The sequence below is a fragment of the Gnatocerus cornutus genome, chromosome 1 (genome assembly GCF_029298725.1).
Source record: "Gnatocerus cornutus isolate USDA-ARS CGAHR chromosome 1, icGnaCorn1.1, whole genome shotgun sequence".
NCBI lineage: Eukaryota > Metazoa > Arthropoda > Insecta > Coleoptera > Tenebrionidae > Gnatocerus > Gnatocerus cornutus.
In genome coordinates, this window is record NC_142233.1 from 10,395,836 (window position 1) to 10,419,703 (window position 23,868).

At 33.2% G+C, this 23,868-nt stretch overlaps 1 protein-coding gene across 4 annotated transcripts in view; it reads left to right on the top strand.

The window, feature by feature from the left end:
* LOC148180295 (G protein-coupled receptor dmsr-1) overlaps positions 1 to 23,458 on the top strand; it is an 85,795-nt gene extending 62,337 nt beyond the window's left edge. For 2 of the 4 annotated variants that reach the window (XM_088045398.1, XM_088045406.1), the window contains exons 3-4: positions 22,210 to 22,893; positions 22,947 to 23,458. In XM_088045398.1, coding sequence (XP_087901524.1) covers positions 22,210 to 22,893; positions 22,947 to 23,001 — 739 coding nt within the window. In that variant the 3' untranslated portion in view covers positions 23,002 to 23,458. Of the gene's footprint in view, positions 1 to 22,209 lie in introns of all 4 variants that reach the window. The other 2 variants (XM_088045414.1, XM_088045419.1) reach the window with 2 other exon arrangements.
* The last annotated feature ends 410 nt before the right edge of the window (positions 23,459 to 23,868 follow it).

A 23,868-nucleotide genomic window follows, 5' to 3' on the forward strand; every position in this document is an offset into this window, starting at 1 on the left:
AGCGTTATTTTACTTTATTGTTATTATATCATTATCGCTTTTTAGAATAGCATTTTAAAGTTTCCATTTGGAGACATTCTTCTAGAGCGGTTAAATTGGAGAAATGTCATTCAAGTGTCAACTGTCATCAAATTATTATTATTGGATAATTCTCATAGTTTTGACAAGCAATTAACAGGTGTACAGTTAATTGCAAAATTAAAGGAACGACTACAGTGTTGCAGATTAAATCGGGCCGCTTTCTGACAAATTTGGATGACAATTATAATTTAATTTATCAAAAATTGAATGAACAGTTTATTAGTTGCATAAAAATGAGGGTTTATCTAAATAAACATGACTGAACATGACTAAATAGTCGCGATAACACTGAGGGACAAAGGCTGGTCTATTCAGCAAATCGCCCATCGGTAAAATTCGTCAAAGGCAGCGATATTCAACTTGATCTAACTAAGTGGAGACAAAAAGGCACCCTTTCAAGAAGGCGAGAACAAGAAAGACATAGAGTAAGTGCTGAGAGCAACGAAAATCTCATCAATTATATTAAAAATAACCCATTTAACACTGTAGCGCAATCATTGCAGAAAACAAATTTTTCATGCTCTGCGAGACAAAACTCCAAAACCTGAACAAAATTTATTATGTCCACAATGTAATTTGGTAATTTCACTTTTCTTTCGCATTATTAAAATTTAATAGGAAAAACTCATCGTAAATCAAACTCCTTAAAATACATAGTCTGCGTCATATTTGACTTTGCGTAAAAGTCCCTACATAACTTACTACAGAAGTAATAATTACTTCTTAAATCGCCAAATAAATGTTGGTAAAATCGGTCGGAAAATCTAAAATATGTTGACAATCCATTGTCAAATTTTTGCTAAGTCAGCCGGTTTCAGCTAGCTAAAAAAAATACAAATTTCATAGTAAGAGTCGTTTAAGGATAATCGGAAACAATGGCTTTAATCTGCCTCTTAAAGCAATGAATCTGAATAGTATATTCTAAAACAAGTTACAAAATGGTCTATGCTTGAAATGCAGTGCTCGAGAACGAGAATTGGACTCTGCAACAAGTTTTAGATATAATTTTATATAACGATTTTTACACATTTCGAATTTTTTCTAACCGTCAAGCTCGCATCCCAGTTGGCCATAACGATAATTCCTAAGCGATTTTTAGTGACTTTTTAGTGACACCAAAAATCGTCTTGGAATTAGCCATTCTTAAACGATTTTTAGTGATTTTCATTTTGTTACTAAAAATAGTTTAAGAATGAAACTTATTCTATTCATGGAGACGAGTCAGTGCGTCAAAACAACCAATTGTAGAAACAGTTGGTTTAAGTTGCAAATAATGTCTTCCCAAGGTCGCAAACTCTTAAATTTTTATGGTGTGCTTTGTTCCTGTTACAAATGTAATATGTAGAAATTTCATTTGATAGTTACCACTCTTAAACAACAGTTGCATTTGAGGCAAATTTCACTTCACTTCAAAGATGTTTAAGAGCTCGCACTAATTACGCAACTTTGTTGCACAGCAATGTTAAAATTGACAAACGTCATATTCTGGGGGGACGTTAATGCCAACCTATTCAACTCAAAATTTTCATAGTTATTTATTTAATCAGGATTCCAATAAGAAATAACTGTCAAAGTGAACATTTGCGATTAAACCTCTAAAAACCGCCCAGTGTAAATTCCGCAGCATTCCCATTGGATGCAAGCTTCAAATTGCAGAATTTTTAGACCAATAAAACCGGGAAGAACCGATTTTATTTACCACCAGAAGAAAAATTGTCATGTTAGTTACTTAAATATGTTTAAAAAAGATTTTTTTTTAAACCATTTTACGCAAATTGCTGCTCTCTGAAGTTGAATTATCACGTGTTATATTTTGACGCGCTGACTCTTTTCGGTGAATATACGATACAGTTGGTTTAGGTTGCAAATATTCACCCCAATTCTAATATTTTTATCGTGTAATTTGTTCCTGTTGCAAATATTGCAATGACGGCATGTGTTATGTGAATTTGCTTTTGGGGTACAAAGAACAATCGTAAAAGTTCTGCCAATGTAATGTGTCGAAATTCAATTTGGTTGATAACATTTTAACCAGTCGCATCTGAGGGAAACTTCTCTTCACTTGGGACTTCTTTAAGGGCTCGCACTTAATTATGTAATCTTGACGCCCACCAATTTTCATGTCAAAATTAAAAAATGTTAAATTCTGGGGGGACAATAATGCCAACATTGTCATTCTTAAACTTCCAAACTTGATGAAGATTTCAACCTAAACTAAAGAATATTTATATTAAAACATAAAAATCAAATTATCTTAGACTTTTGGTAAATCAAAGTGTATTAAAAACTATTTTTCCTGCAGAGAATTGAGTTCTTGCGGAATGTTAAACAAGAATTGCCACATTTGTTAGATTGTCACCAAATTGTAAAAGCATTAGCATGTTCTTGTTCTTTTCAGTCATTATTAGCAATATATCATTATTATATCACTATTATTTTTTTATCATTATAATTTGCAATTATTAATAAACTTGATGTTGTGGATGTAGAGCCATCTATTAATTAAAATGTCTACTACAGGTATCTAACTTATACTTTTCAAATCCCACTAATGTCTAAAATTTCTCTTTTGAAAATCAGTAAATTCTCTGCAGGAAAAATAACCAACAATTCTCTTAGGGACTGCACTTTGAAGTTTTTTATTAGTGTTAAATTCATTTATTTTGTTTTTGACTTTTTCTTTTTCTCGCATTAAGTTAAATTGTAGTTGAAACTTTGAAATTGAACTTTTGACATTAGAAAAGTGAACTGCCAATTTAGTTATCACTCGCCAACCGTCACGTTTAGTTTTGTTTTTAGTAACTTTAGTAACTTTTATGTTTTGTATATTGGATATTGGATATTAACTGACAAAGTGGATATTTGCAACCTAAACCAACTGTATAGTTTGTACGGTGAGAGATTGAATGACAGAAAAGTCACTAAATCTACGCGATAAAAAGTGTACCATACGCGCGAAATTTAAAATAACAAAATAACCCCAGTTACTGACCAAGGATATTAAACTTATAGAGGATTGCTCAGGCGCACGAATCTGTCAGCCACATGCTATGGTTAACGTGACGTCACACGGGGACCTCCGCTCAACTGATTTGTACGTACAACAAGGCGATTCCAAGAATTAAAAATTTAACTTTAACTGTAAAGTAGCCAAAAATTATGATTATCTATATTTTTATTAAAATCAATTCTACGGAATTACCTAATTTAACTTTATTTTACTCGGTATTTTAGAATTTTATCTTTTAGAGCTCTCGACAATGCGTCACAAATTGTGTAATTGGTTTCAATTAAATGAATAAATCAATTAATTAACAATAGAATTTATCAATTCTCATAGGCATAAATTAAACACTTTTACGAATAATAAGCATTTTATTAAAAGTAATGAATTGAATTTAAATTATAGTCGATCAAAAGTTACCTACATACAACATTGTTTAATTAATTATTTTGGACATCTTTCTTCTTTTTCCACGGTTTTGATCGCTGATGTTCGTAGTATTTACATTTTTTCTCTTTGTTGCATTCTTCTTTTGATGTTGTTTTCTATTACAAAAATTTATTCGGATAATGGTCCTTAGCTTGCAAAAACTTCTAATTACTTCCACAGGCAGATTAGAGCGTTTTGCTATTTCCTCAGTTATTTTTTTAACAACACCCGGATTAGAGGTAATTGAGGCTTTCTTTCCATGTGCATATTCAAAATAAGTGTTCCATTTTTTGATAATGGATGTCCATTCTTGAGTTGGTTTTATAAGACCTCCGTAAGATAATTGTTGCACCCACGACGGCAAGCAGTAATTGTGCACATCTTTAAATTTGTAAGTAAAATCTCCAAAATTAAACTCTGCCAACACAGTTTTGTGTTTCTTTAATAAATATCCTGCTATATATTCTAGGGCATCGTGGTTTACCTCATTTTCTATACAGCTGTCTTGGTCTTGCACTTCTAAAGCACTAGATCCGAATGATGTGCTGTTTGAATCTGACAACTCTATAAAATTTGATGTCAGTTCAAGTCCAGAATTAACTACAGTAGCCACCACATATTGTTCCAGGTCAGAAGCTTGGTCTACTGTATTTGTTGCAGATTCCAGAAGTCCTGGATTTTTTCCAAGCATTATAATTCTAATTCTTTGTAGAGCTTCTAACGGTGACGGATGTTCGTTTGGGCCCCTGCTTCTGATTTGAAAGAAGAAATTTTCTAGTGAATCCTGATTCAACTTATGTGTGCATATATAGGTAGCGTTGAATCTCGTTTTCATGTCTTGAAACAATAATTTTAATGAATTAATTGACATTATTATCCCTTTTTGAAATGTTTGGAGACATTCTTTTCCAATTGCTCGCATTTTCAATACAATATTTGAAACTTGGTCCAAGTGTGAAATCTGCGTATCCAAATGAACCCCAAAAGCACTTTTCGATGGGATATTTACATCTTTGGTATAAGTATTGAATATGTCAAACCAAGTATTCATGATAGACAAAAATGTTCCCAATTCTTCTGCTTTTTTCTGATCTATTCCTGGCTTGTATCTCAAAAGTGCAGAACCAACTGTGTTTGAAATCAGTTGAGCAGCCAGCCTAACATTTTGTCTTTCCGTTTTCTCGCAGTAAAGATGTTTTTCTGTTAGCTTATAACAAACATTCACTTCGCCTCTACATAGTTGGAGTAAAGCTTCTAAAGGACCTTTGTCAATGACTGAACCATTTTCTAATTGAAAACCTTTATCAATGAGCCAGTTTCTTAGTAACTTCAATAAGTGCGGGGCGTCGGCAAACATGTAAATATTTTTGGTGGTCAACGGATAAATGAAGGAAGTTGTTTCATAAGTGATATTCAATTCTTTCCATAACCCAACATTACTTCCCCCACAATCGCTCACACAAGCTACCACAGTAAAACCAATAAAATGAAGTTCCTGAATAATTTCCATTAAAATCTGTTTTGTCATTTTCTGATCAAATCCAACAAATATGGGTTGCTTCCAATTTGAAAATAAAGCCCGAGCCATCACAACCTGCATATTATTGTATGGTCCCATTACTGCATCCCTCTTGACGTTATATTCTTGAAGTGATTTTACTTTAACTTCGTCAAACTGTAGAACTACAGTTTTTTCAAAATCAGTCATTTGTTCTCCAGCTTACTTGAGAAACAACAATACAGTCTTCAAGATTCCTGGTTGAAGGTCTACATTTAATGCCCATCGTCTTAACGACGACAAACCAGGGAGAGGATAATGTAGTGTGTTTCTCAAAAAAAGATAACACTTCTTGCTATAATAACGCAAAGTAAATGCAGTTGACATCTCTTTCTGATTCCATTTGACCCATTTTTTTTTGTCGCATATTATGGAAATTTGATTTTTTGTTAACACTTTTTCTAACAATTTTATTTTTTTATCAACATTTTTAGAACTTTTCTTGCAACTACAGATCTTCAGATTTCTGTATTTATTTTGGTAATATTTAAGTTTTTCATTCAGGGACTTCACTTTTTTCCTATTCAATAAGCTATTTTTCTCATGCTTTTCCTTCAATTAATTGTATTCTTCCAATAAATTTAAATATTTTTGTTCAAAACTGTGAGCTTTCAATTGTTCATCTTCCAAATTTTCTCTCGAAGGTAAAGAAGATTCTATCACATTCTCTCCTTGGTTAATAATTTCGCACACTTGTTCCTTCTGTTGCTTTTTTATTAGTCGTTCAGTTCGTTTAGATTGAGGTTGTTGGTTTATAGATTTGAAACCAGGAAGAAAAAGAGAAGGGACTGCTGTTTTTTTAAGTCTTTTTCGAATAGGTAGTCCTGGAAAACAAAACAATTTATTTAATGAATGAATGAAATGAAATTAATGAAATCCTTCCTGTTTAATTGTCACTTACCTAATAATTCGTGCTCCAGACCTCGCTCATAATCGTTTTCGGTAAAATGGATTGAACACACAGAACTAGTGCCCGGATTCATTTTGTCTGCCCTTTTGCATCTTCTAATCCACTCATTTTGCAAAGTGGTAGAAACAAAATCATTCGCTTTAGGAAACTTGTGGTACAAAATTTTTTGTGGGTTTTTTCGTGTAACAACACGACTGTTGTTGCACCCAAAAACTGCACACCGTGTTCCTGGCATTATGTGTTGACACTTAAATTGTAACGTCTAAATGAATTTCGCGGAAAGCGAAACGGGTCCCCGCGTGACGTCACACACTAGTAGTCAGTTTGGCGTACGTTGAAGCATAGCGCCTGAGCAATCCTCTATAAGTTTACTATCCTTGGTTACTGACAACCCTGTCAACCCATTTCGCGTAGGAATTTAGTGTTTTTAGTGTATTTTGTAGCATAATTTGCTACCAACCTATATGTCAACTGTCGAAATATCCCAATCTCTCACCCAAGATAGATAGAAGACTGGTACGCCAACTCGGTAGCCAATTTGTGTCGTAATTTTGGGCCCAGGTCAAACACTCGCTAGGTGTCGCTAGGATAGTGTAGGACTGTCATCGTACTGACAATTGTCAATTAACTGTCAATTTTAAACTGAAAGCCGTTACCTCAACCCGTAACCTAACCGTTACTAATAAAGGACACAGTTTTTGAGTTCTCTGTATGGTGATTTTGTGTTTAAACATTAAACAATAACCATTAACCTTTTCACTGCGCAATGTTTTTTGGAAAATTTTGTAACTCTGCGCGGTTTGTCAGCTCCTGCGTTAATATACGTTCCGAGCAGTTGATCGCTGTTTTGCCTTGGCGTATATTAACGTCTTGAGCACTGGGCCGATTAACTAGTTTTACAAATGTTCATAGAGATTTTAATTTTCCACAACGTCAATATATTAAACAAGGTAACATTGAGATGAGAGCTGATTATTATGGTGATATTACCTGGCCCTTAGTTCGGACCTACTTTTAAACTGCGTGGATAAAAAAATGCATGGAATAGATTTCAAATGAATTTTAGTCGTAGACGGATATATACTTTCTGAGCAGGGAACGGTAAAAAAAATGTATTTAAAAAAATTAAAGCTATTGTGACTGTGTTTGTTTTGAGCAGTTGACCATTGCAATCAATGCGAATATATCCGTTCGGAGCAGTTTGAGCGAAATATTATTTTGTGGATTTTTCCGGGCCGAGCAGTGTAAAGGTTAAAAATGAAGAAGTGCGTCTTTTGTGGACACGTTAAACTTTTAAGGGCCCCACAAACCTCGTTCTTGCACGACGTCTTTGAACGACGGTTTCGACGGTTGGAACGAAACGGTCGGAAAAACCGAGGTCTGTGGGCAAAAACCGTCGTGTTGAACCGACAGTTTTACCCACAGACCTCGGCTTTTCCGACCGTTTCGTTCCAACCGTCGAAACCATCGTTCAAACACGTCGTGCAAGAACGAGGTTTGTGGGGCCCTTTAAACAGTGATGTTTCTATTTTTAGAGTTCCTTCGGTAATATACACCTACATATTTATTTGAAAAATTACTCCTTAATCAACATGAAGATTAGTACAAAATTTTCTTAACCTCAAAATCACAAATTGACAATTACCTGACAGTCCTTCGCTAGAGTGTCGCCATCTATGTGAGGTTTTATCTGGACCCAAAAATACGACACATTTTTACAGTAGGGAGTTGACGTACCAGTCTTACACGTATCTTGCTCTCACCGGATAAACTATAGTACAGTTTGTAAACACATAATAACGTTATTCTACTCGTAATATTCTAATATAAAAAAAAGTGAACAACCTCCAATGAATCAAAAAATTAATTTTGTTTTGTCCCCATTCGCTTTCACCTAATAAATTCTAGTCGAGTGGAATATGAAAACATACCAACTATATTTGAATATCAAATGAAACCCGTCGTAAAAGATCTAATTTGGTTCAATTCATACAGTATCTGATATAAAGTTTGCTGGTTATTTTCCTAGATGAATTGCGACGTAAATATTTAATTATTTAGATTTTGTGGTGTCGCTTGTGTCTCCGGTACAGCCATTAAGTGGTGCAGGGCCATTTAGAACGGGAAGCGATTTCCTAGAGAGAGTTAAATTTATTCCCTTTTACAGAGAGTTTAATTTGCAGACTTTTATAGGCAGTCGTAAGTTTAATGGTATTAAAAAGTTCCCACGTTATGCAAATGTCACTGAGAAAAGACATAAGTTAAGATGCTTTTACGAACGCAGATATGTGTCATATAAAGAGTGGGTAATCAAAATAGAATAGATTCAAAGCGCACTAATTCAAGGAAATTAACCTATTCTCCGAATGAGGAGCATTATGGTCATTTCCAATTTTTTTATTAAATTAAGGTCTGCTTTGAAGTTCTAATGGGATCCATTCATACATTCAGACTAATTGAAATAGTTACGGGTTTAGTTCATCAAAGAAACAAAATCGCTTATAACCTTGAGATTAGGTAAAATTCACAGCATGAAGGGTGGCTCTGGGATTCCTGTCATGCTCTATTTTGCCGCTTTGTTTTTATAGTGAATATACCTTTGTTAAAATTACTTAAATGTCACTTACGTCAAAGACGTTTCTGCTATGGTTTTGTGTTCAAATTTTTATTTTTCCGGTTTAAAACAGCAATAATAATTAGCAGTTTTTTTCAAAACTAACTTTGTTCTATAATTGAGGTTAACTACAAATGTCAGTAGAAAAATCTAAACCCACGTTTGTAATAAGCGGTATGTTTCTTTGACATTTTATTGCCGCCGGGCTTGAAAATAGAAACATTTATAAACACCTTGTACATTAAATTACTTAATCTCAGTCGGACTGAACTTCGACTTATTTTTAAACGAAAATTATTTTTAAATAGGTCTAGACACGCTACGACCAATAAAAAAGAAAATATTAATTTTTGCAAAGAAAATGTTTGCTGTTCTAACTAGGGATTATTTCTGACATGACGTATGTTCGAGGTATGCATACATTTCAATTTTTTTAAACTTAAAGTACTTTTATTAAACAGAAGTAAAAATTATTTTGCAGAGAAAATGTTGAGTCTTTTGAAAACCGCTTCCAGCTTCAGGGTTCTAAATTTACTTGAATTTTTAAATTGTTCTGATATTCTTTAATTATTTATAATTTTTAAGTACTATTGACGACACTAAAATGTGACCGATTTTTTTGTTGTCATGGATTTTTCTCTTAATTTCCATACTGTAAATTAACCTTTGATTTTTCTTAGCCATACAACATTTGCTTATCAGCAGCAACTGCCCTTAGCGACCTCTTTTCTGCTAATTTTGCAATGGTTTTTGCGTTTTCGACTAGAATTAAATGTCTAGACATTTTAATTATCTACTGTCATTAATTGTTATAAATAACAATTAGTAGTACACTTATGATTTAAAGTGAAAATCACACAAGACCATTTGTTGTCAATCGTAAAAATTTTCTTTAGATTTTTCTCAGATTATTTTTAGAGTTTCAACATTTTTTAGATTTTATAGATTTTCCTTTGATTATCGACAAATTTTCTTACAGTCTGCTTCTATTCAGATTATACAGGTGTCCCAGAACTCATGACCCACAGAGCAAGGAAGGGTGCCGACAGCAATACAGATGGTAAATTTCAAAACAAAAATTGGTAAAGTTTAATAGTATTCGAGAAAGGATAAAAAAATAACAACCAATCCCGAAAGCTTATTCTAGAGGTGGAGTAAAAGGCCATCTCAATTTCCTAGGCAACGAGAGTCTGACTAATGGACGATAGTATGTGTCCGATTTTCAAATTCTATTCAGCTTCCGGATTGGCTACCGTTTTTTTGTCTTAACTCGATTATTTTTTAAAGTAAAAAATTTTTGTTTCAAAATTTTGGTTCAGAATTGTTGCCTTCATAAGCCATTTTTCTCTGGGTTACGAGTTCTGGAACATTTGTAAAATATAAAAAAATATCGCTAGTTTCTCAATTTGTATTATCATTTTATTTTTATTTTGTTTTTCTAAATTTGAGAATCTGTTTTGTCTGTTTTTTTTCTGTTTTTTACTGTTTTATTTTTTCTAATTTACTCTAGATTTTCTCTTTATATGTATATTTGCTTCAGATTCTACGTTGATTCGTAGATTCTCCAGATTTCGTTTAATGGGTTTAATTGGTTCTCAAAAATTAGTGACTCATTTTATATTAATTTTTTTTTTATTTTTGAAAATTAATATTTATTAATTACATATATTAATATTAATAATAAATTAGATATACTAAATAGATTTCCTATACTCTTTCTGGTTTCTTTTAATTGAGTTAGATGTACTTTATTTTTTCTTCAATATCTTCGAATTTATATTTTTATAGGTCCTTTGCCTTACTTTCTTTAACTTTACTTGAAACTTTTCTTAGATTTTCTAAATATGTACTTGGATTCTTCTAAATCTCTTTCGATTGTAGGTAGGTATATTGATTCACAGTGGATTTTCAACATTTTTCGTAATTCCTTTTTAGATTTTTCTAATGCTATTTTCAAAGTTTCGGTCGCTTTAGTTTTATTTTAGATTCTTTGTAATTTTTATTGACACTTTAGATTAAGTTAAGATTTATTCAAATTCTCGATCGTTAAATTATGTATCCTTAGTCTTTACATTAATTGTGCATAAAAGTTTTTAAAATTCTTCTCAGATCTTCTTAAGTCTAAAGTTTAGATTCTTCCTTGCAATATTTTTAGATGTGCTTTTGATTTACGTTTGCTTCTGAATTTTTTTCACAGGTTCCAGGTATTTTAATGAAGAGATATTTTTTGCTTTGAATTTTATATACAATGACGTCACTTACTTAACGTCCACTTCATAAAATGTTAAGTTGGAACGTTTAAACTACAACATTGGTTTAGGTTGCAAATGTCCACCAAATGTCACAAATTCTAAAATTTTCAGTGTGTACTTGGTTCCTGTTGCAGATGTTGCAATAGCGGTGTTATGTGAATTAGGTTTTATTAGAATACAAAACTCGATCGTAAAAATTCTGTCAATGTAATGTGTCGGAATTAAATTACAGCAAATACGTTTTGAAAATGGACACTAATAAGACTTTCTAATACCTTTCCAAGTCGGGGCTCCCTTTTAAATCCGCCCCTGCTTATTCCTGTAACTTTCATCTTTGCGATTCTTGTTCTAGTTGAGTTAGTATTAAAGTAAAATTGGCGAATACGAACGTAGAATTACCTCAACACGACGAAGATGTTTATTTTTACGACATATGAATAGATTTGTTTTGCAAATTCATTGTAAACGATCTGTTAAAAATGAATTCATTTCCGAAGAAGCAACCTTTTACCAATGCGTTGTGTTAATCTCATTAAGAGGAACATAATATCTACGTATTTATACTTCACAATCAGCTAATGCAGTGAATATTTCAGAATTTTTAACATAATTCTACATACATTCATAATAAAAAAGGTTCAAATGGCTCACAAAAAAAAAAAGATTATTAAAAATGTAATCGATATTCTCTACAGAGATGCCGTGTTCACTTTTTCTCTCAGTTAAAACAAAAATAAAAAGTTTCATAGTTTTATCTTTTTGAAGTACGCAGTGTCAAGTAATGTCAATAAAGTATTTTTCCCTTAACAATGTTTTTAATTGGCTACTATTATATCCCACCAATATAAATTGTATAATTATCTTGTAAAAAATTCTAGAATTAATGTTTTTAGTCAATGCATGCGAAAAATGAGAAACACTCAGTGTACAGGGTGATTCACGAAGTTATGTAAATATTTAAACTGGGGATAGTATACGTTAAATACATTTTTGGCCTCATGAATTGTAAACGTCAAATTAACATTCAATTGACATCTTCGGAAACACTAGATTTACAACGCCGTGGACGTTTACACAAGCCGTGCGGTAAAAATTGCCCAAATCGTCTGCTCTTCAGATGCGTTTATAAATTAAAATCACTTTACCATAATGAAGATTGATCACCACAGTGGAATCTACCTAAATTATTATCTCAATTAAGACAATATTTCTATTTTTAAAGTAATATTAAAACGTTTTTTATACAGCGCCATCTTGTGTTCTTTTTGTGCACCAACTACAAAATTGACAGAATTGACAGATGATGAAATTTACAAATGTCAGATGTGACAGTTCTCATGAATTTTGAAAAACCCAATTATTTAATTTTCGGCCAAAAAGTTTAATACAACTCTTGTGCGTTAACCATTTTACAGCGCTCAATCATTAAAGCACTCCGGCTACGCCGTCGTGCTTCAAACTGATTTCGCGCTGTAATATGTAAGTTACCACACGCGACTGGAAATAACTATAACTTGGCACCAAAAAAAATTTTCCCATCAAGTTGAAAAAAATGTGCACGGGAAAGAACTTTTGGTGGTCACTGGAACGACGACCGAACAAAAACGAATGTGGTTTTTTGCGATTTCAACAAAACCTTGGTGTTTACGCATGGAAATGTTACCTTGAAATCACAAAAATTGCTCAAAATGCCGCCCTCCGTTGTCAATGCAGGCTCGAGCTCGACGTATCCAGGATTCACGTATGCGTTCAAAAATACCCGGCATTTCGCGAATTGTTGTTGCCGCATTTGCAACCCGCACCTGAAGTTCTTCCACTGTATCCACAGGCTCCGCATACACAAGTTGTTTCATATGACCCCACACGAAAAAGTCGCACGGATTTAAATCTGGAGAACGTGGGGGCCACAACACTGGTCCAGTTCTTCCTATCCACTGCTTTTGGAAATTATTATTCAACCACTCGGACACTAGGCGCGCACTATGGGGAGGAGCTCCGTCTTGTAAAAACCACATTTGAGCCCTTATGTTTAAAGGAATGTCGTCTAACAAATCTTCTAGATCATTTTCGTCGTAATCGTCTGGTGCTGGTACCTGGAGTTTCTTCAACGGCATCTAACACTTCTTCTTCAACTTCTAATCTGCGATCACTTTCGGTGGGGCCTATGTTTGTTGTGTTCATTTTAAAAGAACTATGTTCTCGTAATCTTTCCATGATTCTTACAAACACACGAGAATCAGGAACGTGTCGATTTGGAAAACGCAAACTGTACAACTCGCGAGCCGCAAGAGCATTTCCACAAGATTCTCCGTTGATCATGATCATATCGGTCATTTCACTATTGGAAAACATTTTAACAATTCCCGTCACAGAGTCAAACTAACACTGAAGCAATTAAAAAGACTATCGTCCCACCTGATTAATAGCCGCAAAAAGTCAGTTTTGTTGAAGCTAAGAGACAAGGGTTTGTTTACATTATGACTTTTTGGCCAAAACTTTGAAGTGTTATATCTTGGGTCTTTTTTGGCAGTAATTTATTTTTTATTTTTTTAGACCTCCCCATTTTAGGGACCATTACTGGTTTAAATATTTACATAACTTCGTGAATCACCCTGTATTACAAACTAAAGCATTTTGGCCAAAATTATTTATTATTTAAAAAGCATTACGTTTTCGAAGATATTAAAATTACGTTATAATTAGATGAAAACAAATTTTAGAATAACACTCTTCACTTTTTAAATTTTTCGTTCTAATTTAGATATTTCATATATCAGAAAGGAAACATATTAAAGCCTTATTTAAAGGAACAAGTTGTTTATAAATGTTTCTAGCATCAAGTAAGGCTTTCACAATTAGTTCACAATTATTTCAAATGTCGCTTACGTCTACGACTTTTCAGTTACGATTTTGTGTCAAAATTTTAGATTTTCAGGCTTCAAACCACAAATTGAACAGTTTGTTTTCAAAACTTACTTTGTTCAATTATTGAGGTTAACTACAAATGTCAGTTGAAAAATCTAAACCCACATTAGTAACGAGCGGCAACTTTATATGACATTTCAAGTCACCCTTGATGCTAGAAACATTTATAAACACCTTGTATAACATAGATATGCAATTAAAATAACAAGGAAATCAATAAAACACTCAGCATGAAACATGCAGTACGACAAAAAAAAATTTCTGCTATCCACACAAATAGTGTTAATCTCGTGTCACTGGAGAGAAAACTGTCCAGAAACATTGATTACTTTTGCGACGACAAAAGCGCTCAGTTCTATTTTTTCTAGTTTTCATACATACACTTTATTTACAAAATCAATAAAATTACAATTGAAATACTTCAATATACTTATTAGGTGAGAGTTGTTTCTTTCTCTTCTTGACGCTTAGGTAAATATATTTCAAAAAGGAAACATTAATTGTAAAGCAAGAAATTTTATTTACAATTGTAAATAACGACCCACTCCTACTTTAAGGTTCTTGAGGCATACAAATATTTGTAAACAATTCTGAATAACCTAAAATAAACAAGATTTTTTGTTAGCTCACCAATAAATTGTTGACATCCTTTCAGCGGTTTTATGAAATTAAATGTTTTATTCAAAAGAAAACTTTGTGTTCATTATTTAGATTCTGGATCAACATATGCGGTAGTAAATATTACTTCTTTGATATTGTATATAGAACTTTCTGTTTAATAACATCGAAAGGGTGAACATTTTTATGTAGTTTTTATGCAGGGTGATTCACTAAATGTCAATAAAGGGTTTTCTAGGGACAGGCGGGAAGTTTTAGAAAATTATGTATTGATATAGAGCCTTGGTCATTCTTTTTTGGATTTTTATCTTCGAAGGCTGATGGGCTGATGGATTTTAGCAACTTCTGTTATACACTGGATTCTTTGTTTTTATCTGTGTATGTATGTATGTCTAATAATGAAAATGGTTAGTTCGTACATCAATTTAATAAAAATATAGTTTTTGATATATCAAACAAAAACGTTTTTAGTACCCTGTATGATGTATCCTATTTTTTTATTTTACAAACCGTTAATGTTTCTAATTTCGTTTAGGACAGAGCAGGTGAAAACTTGGGTAGACTTTTCAGCAATTCCATACGTCACGGGTGTGACAAAATGACAACATTTTATTAATTTATTTTTGACCAAGAGGATTTTTAAGCAAAAGTATACTGTCATCAGATAGGTTACAGTGCTGCAAATTATCTAAATAAAATTTGTTAAGTTATGACTGTAGATCATAGAGAAATAAATTAATTTGTAGCGTCACGGGTGTGACGCGTACAAATTAAACTTGTTGTTTTTAATAACATTTTTCTATATTTCTGCGAATCACAAAACTCTGATTCCTTCTCCTTTAGTACACAAATATATGACCTATAGGGGGACATTTTAAGCCTCTTTGCAATTAGAATAATCAATTCAATTGTGCACTGTACATTTTACAAAACTGTCACGGGTGTGACATACATTTGTAACGGGCGTGACACAGCATAACTTGTTAAATAGAATTTACAAAAAAACTTCTCAAATATAAAAATAATATAGCAAAATGAGAAATTTTATTATTGTATGAAAAGTTTTGAACATAGTAACTTATATTCTACTCAGACAACACTTTGCGTGGACGCCCACGGCCACGCTTTTCTGCTTCATAAATTGGTAGAGTGTATATTTCTGAACCGTCTGCTAGACATACATCTACCCTGGAACTATCTTCTTTATTTGGACGAAATATATGGTAATATTGGATATTTGGAATTGCTCTAACATTTTTCCAACGCTGATTTAAAGTTTCTTCAGATCTTTTAACTTTAGATTCATCAACATATAAAATATTGACATTATTAATAGATTCTTTGGCTATCAAGAAAAAATCCTTCGCTGAATTGATGACTGCCTTTCTTGCCATAATCTTTCTGTGAACTACACGTTTCACTGTCCCTCCTATCCCATCCACAGCTCCTTTGCCATGCGAGCTAGCAAAGAAGCTCCAGCTAGCGGATACACCCAAGTCTTCTGTTGTCTTACATAGATTACCAATATTGTATTTATTTTTAAATTGCGCAGCGCAATTATCGGAAAAAAAATCTATGTGCTTGAGCGAGTCAAGATATGCCTGTTTACAATGGTGTAAAATTTCGTTGATAAAAGTTGATACTGATACTTATGAATGTGATAGATCATTACTAACTACAACGTATGATTCAACTTCTTCTTCATAATTGAACCAAATACAACATGTGAATATTGTCACCATTCCATGAGACCAATGCGCTGCCTGAATTTCATCTTGCTGCACCATGGAGTAATTTTCGGCAAAGTCAACTTGGATTACAACGTTGTGATAAGACGTTTCACTTTTCTTCTTTTCAAAATGGTTAGCTTGTACGGTTTTCACGTATTGGTGTAATTTAAAACCTGGCAATAATTGATTTACTTTTTGTATGACTTCTTTTAAGTTAGTAATTTCTACTTTTTTTTCTGGTCGTCCCATATCATTCGTTATCCACTCTTGCAATTTTACATTACGTGTTGTGTCCATTACTAGTGGTAAAATTTCTCGAATATTTGTCGTACAACTGCTACATTTACTTGTCATACAATTTTCATTTTCAAGATTACAACAAAGTTCTTTTAATACAGTCTTGTATTGAATTTCGTAAGCATTGTCTTCAAATACTTTTAGCAGCTCCACAAAATTGGCGTGTTTTTGACAAACACAAACATTATGTGGAAGTTGTTTGACCAACAGCACATGTTTAGGCCGTAAATCGTGAAATTTGGAAAGTCCAATCTTAACTTCAGGAAATTGTTCAATAAATTTTTCATAGGCTTCACCCACTGTTGTTTCCATATGTCTGATATGCTTCAATTCTTTCATCCCAGTTACACGATTTTGAACACTTTTTACATCTCGCTTTCCTGGAGCCTGACGGCTAACAGTATCACTTTCAAAAAAGTCAAACACAAGTTGTTTCACTGCCGGCGGAAGAACACTACTGCCTCTTTTTTTTTCAAGTTTTGTTAACACCTGCTTATTTCGCTGCAACAAATTTCGTATGATTGTAGTTCTTCTAGTGATATCGTTTGGTAAAGCGGAATATATTCGTTTCATTGCCTTGCCGAAAGTTTGCTGACATTTATATCCCTTAATTTTATTTTCTTAGACTTCGTCAATTTTGCCCAAAGCTTGGGCTAATTTTAACTTTTGTCTACGATTTGCTTGCCGTTGTCTAGCATCTTTGCGTTTGGCTTTCCATAAATTATCGTCTTTTGTCAACTGTTCCATTTTCCTTGCTCTTCGTTCTTTGTCTCTTTGCCTTTCCGATTGGAGATGTTGCTCAAATTTTTCCGCATTTGTTTTTATATCCCTTCGCCATTTTGCCATTCTTTCCTTTGAAGTAGTCGATTTGGACTTCTTGTAATCCATTTTGCACTTATTTAATTCTTTGTGGATTTTTAACACTTATTAAAATCACTTGAATAGAATTCACAGTTATGTCAGAAACGTCAATTGTGCTACACGTGTCTACTACAATTTTCTTGAAAAATAATTGTCACACCCGTGACATTTATTTTCAGTATTTCACTCATATATATTTTTACTACAACTAATACAAAAACTGCATTATCTATTTGTTACTTTGTGTACAAATTTTTAATTTTTAACTCCACAGATTTCGATCGGTTTTACCAACTTTTGTTAAAATATTGTCACGGGTGTGACAAATTTTCTTATCAAAGTTTTAATTCAAAAATAAATTATGAAATTACTTTTTTATGTATTCAGTATCTGATGTGATAAGTAAACAGTTCAAACTTATTTGTTCACTAATTTTAAATTCTTGGAAGTTATATTTTGGGTGAAAAAAAATTTGTGAAGTTAACTGAAAATTTCAATTAAAATAGATGAACGAAAGTGTAGTTAAAAGAAGGTGGTTATTTAAAGTATCAAGAAGCAAACAATTCAACCATTCATGGTTTTGGGTTATTTAAGATTTATATATTCGATTTTTAACAAAATTATGTTTCTGCAAGATGTTTTAGTTTTTAATGTGTCAGGTTCAGTTCGTGTGGAACGGCTGTTTTGCTGGACATCAACCGCAATTGTCAAGGGTTTTTAATAACACCGTAAATCCCATAGAAAATAAAAAAGAAAATGTATTGAAGTTTAATAAAATAAACTGATCGAAATAAGGGACAATAATAATTTTTAAAATAATAATGTGGAAATAGCTATTTAACAAACAAGTTGGTTAATGAAAGCGATTAATAATTAATTAAGCGATTATTACCGGCACGAACGTAGTGAGCAACCCAAAATACATTTCAAGCAGCTGCCTGGATACCTCATTGTGATATAAACTGATCAACGATCATAACTATCTAATTTTTTGACAATACATGTGCTGGCAGTGTCAACTGAAGAATTGTGGTACGCGGTTTCTTTAAGGGCACCTCACAAATGTGATCTAATGGTGTAAGACTCTAGTCAGAATGTAGTGAAACCTTTACCAATGCAGTAACTGTAAAAAAATGTAACAAAATCGTATTCAAACGTGGTCTGTTAGTTCATTCGTCGAAAAACTATTTGCTAAATCTGAAAAAGGTTGGTCTTCAAGAGCAATAACCGCTGATTTAAACGTGATTACTTGCGCTTTTAGATACGGCACTGATAATAATTAAAGTTATTTTGGCATACAAAACTTGTTTGAACTATCGAAAAAAGAGAAAAAAAGTGAATATTTTCCCAGATTTTCTTTTAGACTGAACACGTATTAAACACATTTGACAGTTATGATTCAATTTCATTAGATCATCTTTCCACAAACAGATTTTCGAAACTTTTTTCATTGTTTTAATTAAAAATTTGGTGTAATTAACTACCCCCAGTTACATTAATCTGCTTCTACATAGGACACCTGTATATGAATTATTACTTGCTGGAATTTTCAACAAAACAGATATGAATTGCAGAAAAGTTTGTATCCATAATTAAGAGTCTCTAGACTAGATGATTACCCAGACATGCAGTCCTGAGCAATATGAAAGCCAATTTTTTGTGAAAAGTTTCATAAAACGGATTAGGGCGTTCGGGTAAGTCGATTTTCACTACTCCGGTGGAGCTGCTTTATAAATACGTTTCTAACCACTAAGATCTTTTATGGAGTTTATGATTTTAAAATAGATTTGGAAACTTCAATTACAGTGGTTCTGGATTAAGTACATCAAAAATGGCAACAATGAAAAAAGTCTGAACATTAAAAAATGTCCCTGGAGTTACAGTCCACACCAAAAAATGTTGGGAGACAAATTAGGTCGTATTGTATATCACATTGAAGACCAAATATTTTTGCTTGCGACTGTATACAGGGTGATTCACGAAGTGAGGTAAATATTTAAACTGGGGCTAGTATACGTTAAATACATTTACTTGGCACCAAAAAAAATCCCATTAAGTTGCGAAAAATGTGCACGGGATAGAAGTTTTGGTGCTCACTGGAACGACGACCGAACAAAAAACGAATGTGGTTTTTTGCGATTTCAACAAAACCTTGTGTTTACGCATGGAAATGTTACCTTGAAATCACAAAAATTGCTCAAAATGCCGCCCCCGTTGTCAATGCAGGCTCGATTTAAATCTGGAGAATGTGGGGGCCACAACACTGGTCCAGTTCTTCCTATCCACCGTTCGTGGAAATTATTATTCAACCACACGGACACTATGCGCGCACTGTGGGGAGGAGCTCCGTCTTGTAAAAACCACATTTGAGCCCTTATGTTTAAAGGAACGTCGTCTAACAAATCTTCTAGATCATTTTTGTCGTAATCGTCTGGTGCTGGTACCTGGAGTTTCTTCAACGGCATCTAACACTTCCTCTTCAACTTCTAATCTGCGATCACTTTCGGTGGGGTCTATGTTTCTTGTGTTCATTTTAAAAGAACCATGTTCTCGTAATTTCTGCATGATTCTTGCAAACACACGAGAATCAGGAACGTGTCGATTTGGAAAACGTAAACTGTACAACTCGCGAGCCGCAAGAGCATTTCCACTAGTTTCTCCGTAGATCATGATCATTTCACTATTGGAAAACATTTTAAAAATTCCCGTCACAGAGTCAAACTAACACTGAAGCAATTAAAAAGACTATCGTCCCACCTGATTAATAGCCGCAAAAAGTCAGTTTTTGTTGAAGCTAAGAGATAAGGGTTTGTTTACATTATGACTTTTACTCTCGCTAGCGGTTCTCGAACGGTTTTGGCCAAAACTTTGAAGTGTTATATCTTGGGTCCTTTTTGGCAGTAATTTATTTTTTATTTTTTTAGGCCTCCCTATATTAGGGACCATTACTGGTTTAAATACAAGGTGTTTATAAATGTTTCTAGCATCAAAGATGGCCCTGGAATTCCTGTCATGCATTACTTTGCCGCTTTGTTTTCATAGTGAATATAACTACCCTGAAAATGATTTGTAATGTCACTTACGCCAACGACAACTAAACTTCATTTATTACCTATAAAAAGTCCCAATTTTAGGGCGGAAGGTATATATGAGAGCTGAGTGTATCTGGCAAGTTAGGGGTTTTCATCAAAGTTGGTACTAATTTACCGTGGGGGGTGTCAAAATAAGTTTGTTTACATTTTGATTGACACTTTTGGTTTAATCAAGAATTTATTGAAAATACAAAAAGATTTAAGTCTAATTTGATGAAAAGTCGTTAATAAAATATTTGTACTACGTGATGTGGATGCTTTTTTGACTACTAAACATGCTTGTAAACAAATCGTCTATTTTTCCAAATTAAACCTTTGGGCGAACATTTTGCATTCTTTTAATAGAATTTGGGTTTAGATTCGAAACAAGTGCAAATAGTGACGTTCAGTGAGCAAAAAAAGACGAAGTTATCAACATTTATATTTTCAAAGATGATATTTTCCTCTTTTTTTTCTTAAAGGTTTTTTTAATTTGAGGATCTGAACATGTTAAGCCATAAACTAAACATTACTTGCACCCAATGCAACCTCTACTGTTAATTACAGTTAAAAACTAGCACGATAGGTTATGTTTAATTACAACCCTTGATTTTCAGTCTCACTGTGAGTTATGGAGATCCATCATTTCATCAAAAAAATTTCTACACATAACGAACAAAAACATTGACGATTTTTGTCTAAATTTTGAGAAAATTAAATAATTTCTCAACATTGTTAATATTGTTTCTGTCATTTGAGTTAATTGCAAACAAAGTCAACCGTCAACAAGACAATGCATGCGACCTAATAAATCAAAAAATATCACTAGGAGGTACAACCCAATGCACAATTTTACATACAGTCCCAAAATTTGAACACATGTTGGACTTTGGACCTCACGTTCAAAATAAATAGCATATAGAACAGTTTTTTTTTCAAAACTTACTTTGTTCTATGATTGAGGTTAACTACAAATGTCAGTTGAAAAATCTAAACCCGCATTTGTAATAAGCAGCAAATTTCTTTGACATTTCATAGCCACCTTTGATGCTAGAAACATTTGTAAACACCTTGTATTTACCTCACTTCGTGAATCACCCTGTATAGAAGGTATTTTATTAGAGTTGCACATTTGAAATTTTCTGCTAGCTTGACAAAGATTCCCTGGTGAACTAAACATTAAGCAATATCATCACGTTTTATTTTTACTCAATTCCAGAAGGGCTGCTGCAACATAAATTTGCCGACACACCCAATGCAACGTTGCTTAAACTCCTTCACAATTTAAAATAGTCTACATGTATTGAATCTGTTTGTTTATATTTAACAGTTTATTTATTTAGAGTTTGATGGAACATTTTATACGGAAAAACTTTAAAGTTTTCAACGGAGATAAACTCAGAATTTAATTTTCAAGAAAATGTTGGAATAATGTAATCACATTGAACATCATCATTACAGCAATTACATAAAAATGAAAAACACGAATCAAATTCGACGTGTTTGTTTTTGCTAAAGTGTGTACTACATAAATATTTATATAATTTTCAAGACCAAATAATATACATGCTAGCAGCAAGTTTTCTTTGATTTTTTTTGAACATAACAAATGACACATCCGATTATAAAAAGCGCGAAAATATAATCACCGTTAATTGCGGGTTTTGTGTCGGTGTGATATTACAGCCGAAACTCATCATGATCGGACTTCAAACAGTTTTATTTTGGGCGTCATCTTTAATAAATCATTGTTGGATTGGATTTGTTATTTTTCTTCTGATTGACACGTTAAATTCAACAATCTGTTTTCAATTTCTCCGTAAATATTTCATTTTTACGAGTAAATCTTCTGCTTCCAGGTATCCCCACAAGAGTAATGTTTGGTGCTCCGAACGAAGATGCACCATAGCCATAACTTCAAGTTATTTGCTGCCGATGATACTATGCATTCCGACGTACATCACGACGACGATAACAGAAAAAGCAATCCAAGAGAATAACAAAACCGAAATCCTCTACCTCGCCGATTTGAATGAAATCTTCCAGAACAACGTGACTCTCCTACAAATCAATTTCTGGGTTTATGCAGTCTTAATAAAGCTTTTACCCTGTTGCATACTCACCGTCATCAGCTTCTGGTTAATCCACACCCTTTTCAAAGCAAAGAAGCGGAAACAGGTCCTCCGGAGTTACGATTCCGTGCCGCTCAAAGAAACAGAGACCGAAACGAAACGAAGAGTTTCGAAATCTGAGCGTCGCGCTGATCGTACGACTAAAATGTTAGTTGCTGTGCTGATTCTCTTCCTCATCACTGAGTTTCCTCAAGGAATTTTCGTGTTGCTGGTCGGAATCAAGGGGCAGAGTTTGTTCCGGAAATGCTACCAATCGTATGGAGAAATTATGGATATTTTGGCGCTCATCAATGGTGCCATCAATTTCATCTTATATTGCTGCATGAGCCGGATGTTTAGAGCTACATTCGGACAGTTGTTTAAACATAAAATCTTGGGCACGTGGACTCCCTCGTCGGAAACACACACCACGTACGTATGAGATGAAGGAGAATGAAGACGATGTCGTTTTAACCTGAATTTAGTTCTGTGTTCGGTTTTAGGAAGGTGAGAATCGCAATGAATACCACACAGTTGTGAAAAGACAGACGGTTTCAAAAAAAAATGCGATTTGTTACGAGGAATGTCTTTCAGCAGCGAACTTACTCAGCTACTTTCGGACTGTTACTTCAATCAGTAATGAATATTTTGTTACTTCTCATTGATGTTGAGCTAGTTGTAATTGTAACGAGTGAACGAAAAAGCTCAATTCAAATTCAATAGGGGACATATCAAACTGTTGATCTCTCAGTATTATTTTCTACGTCTTTACTCTTTAAAGTTGTGTCTGTTGTAAGATAACTTCTTTTACTGAACGTTTAGTAGGTAAGATGGTGCGGTCACTCGTTACGATAAATGTGTTGGATATTAATTAACATTGTGGAAAATACAAGTTTATTTTTATTTATTGAGCCCTGAATTAACTTGTATTTTTTTATCAAAACCGTAGGGTAAGAGAAATTGTCTTTTGAAATAACTGTAAAAAAATAAAAATCTACACACACATTTCTTCTCGACTTCATTTATCACCCACATAATGGTTTATTTTACCATAAATATGAGAATATAAACACTAAACGTTTCACACACTTTTTTAAGGAACAGTAAACTTCATCGCTTGAAAATTTATCAAAACGTCGTAAGACAGCTATTTCCAACTTCCTCTTGTAACTTATGAAGTCAATTCTTTCTTAAGAAAACACCGTACTAAATAAACAAAGTTGGAGGAAAAGCAAATAGGTGAAGTAAAATAGTTGAAATATGAGAATCTGAGAATGTTTTCCCGCGAAATTAAACAAACTGTCTTATAAAGTAGCTATTAAAAAATAATAAATGTAGTTTTCTGGTTCCTATATTAAATAAGCAACGTCGGATTACTTTATTACGAAATTTATTGAGTTATTCCGT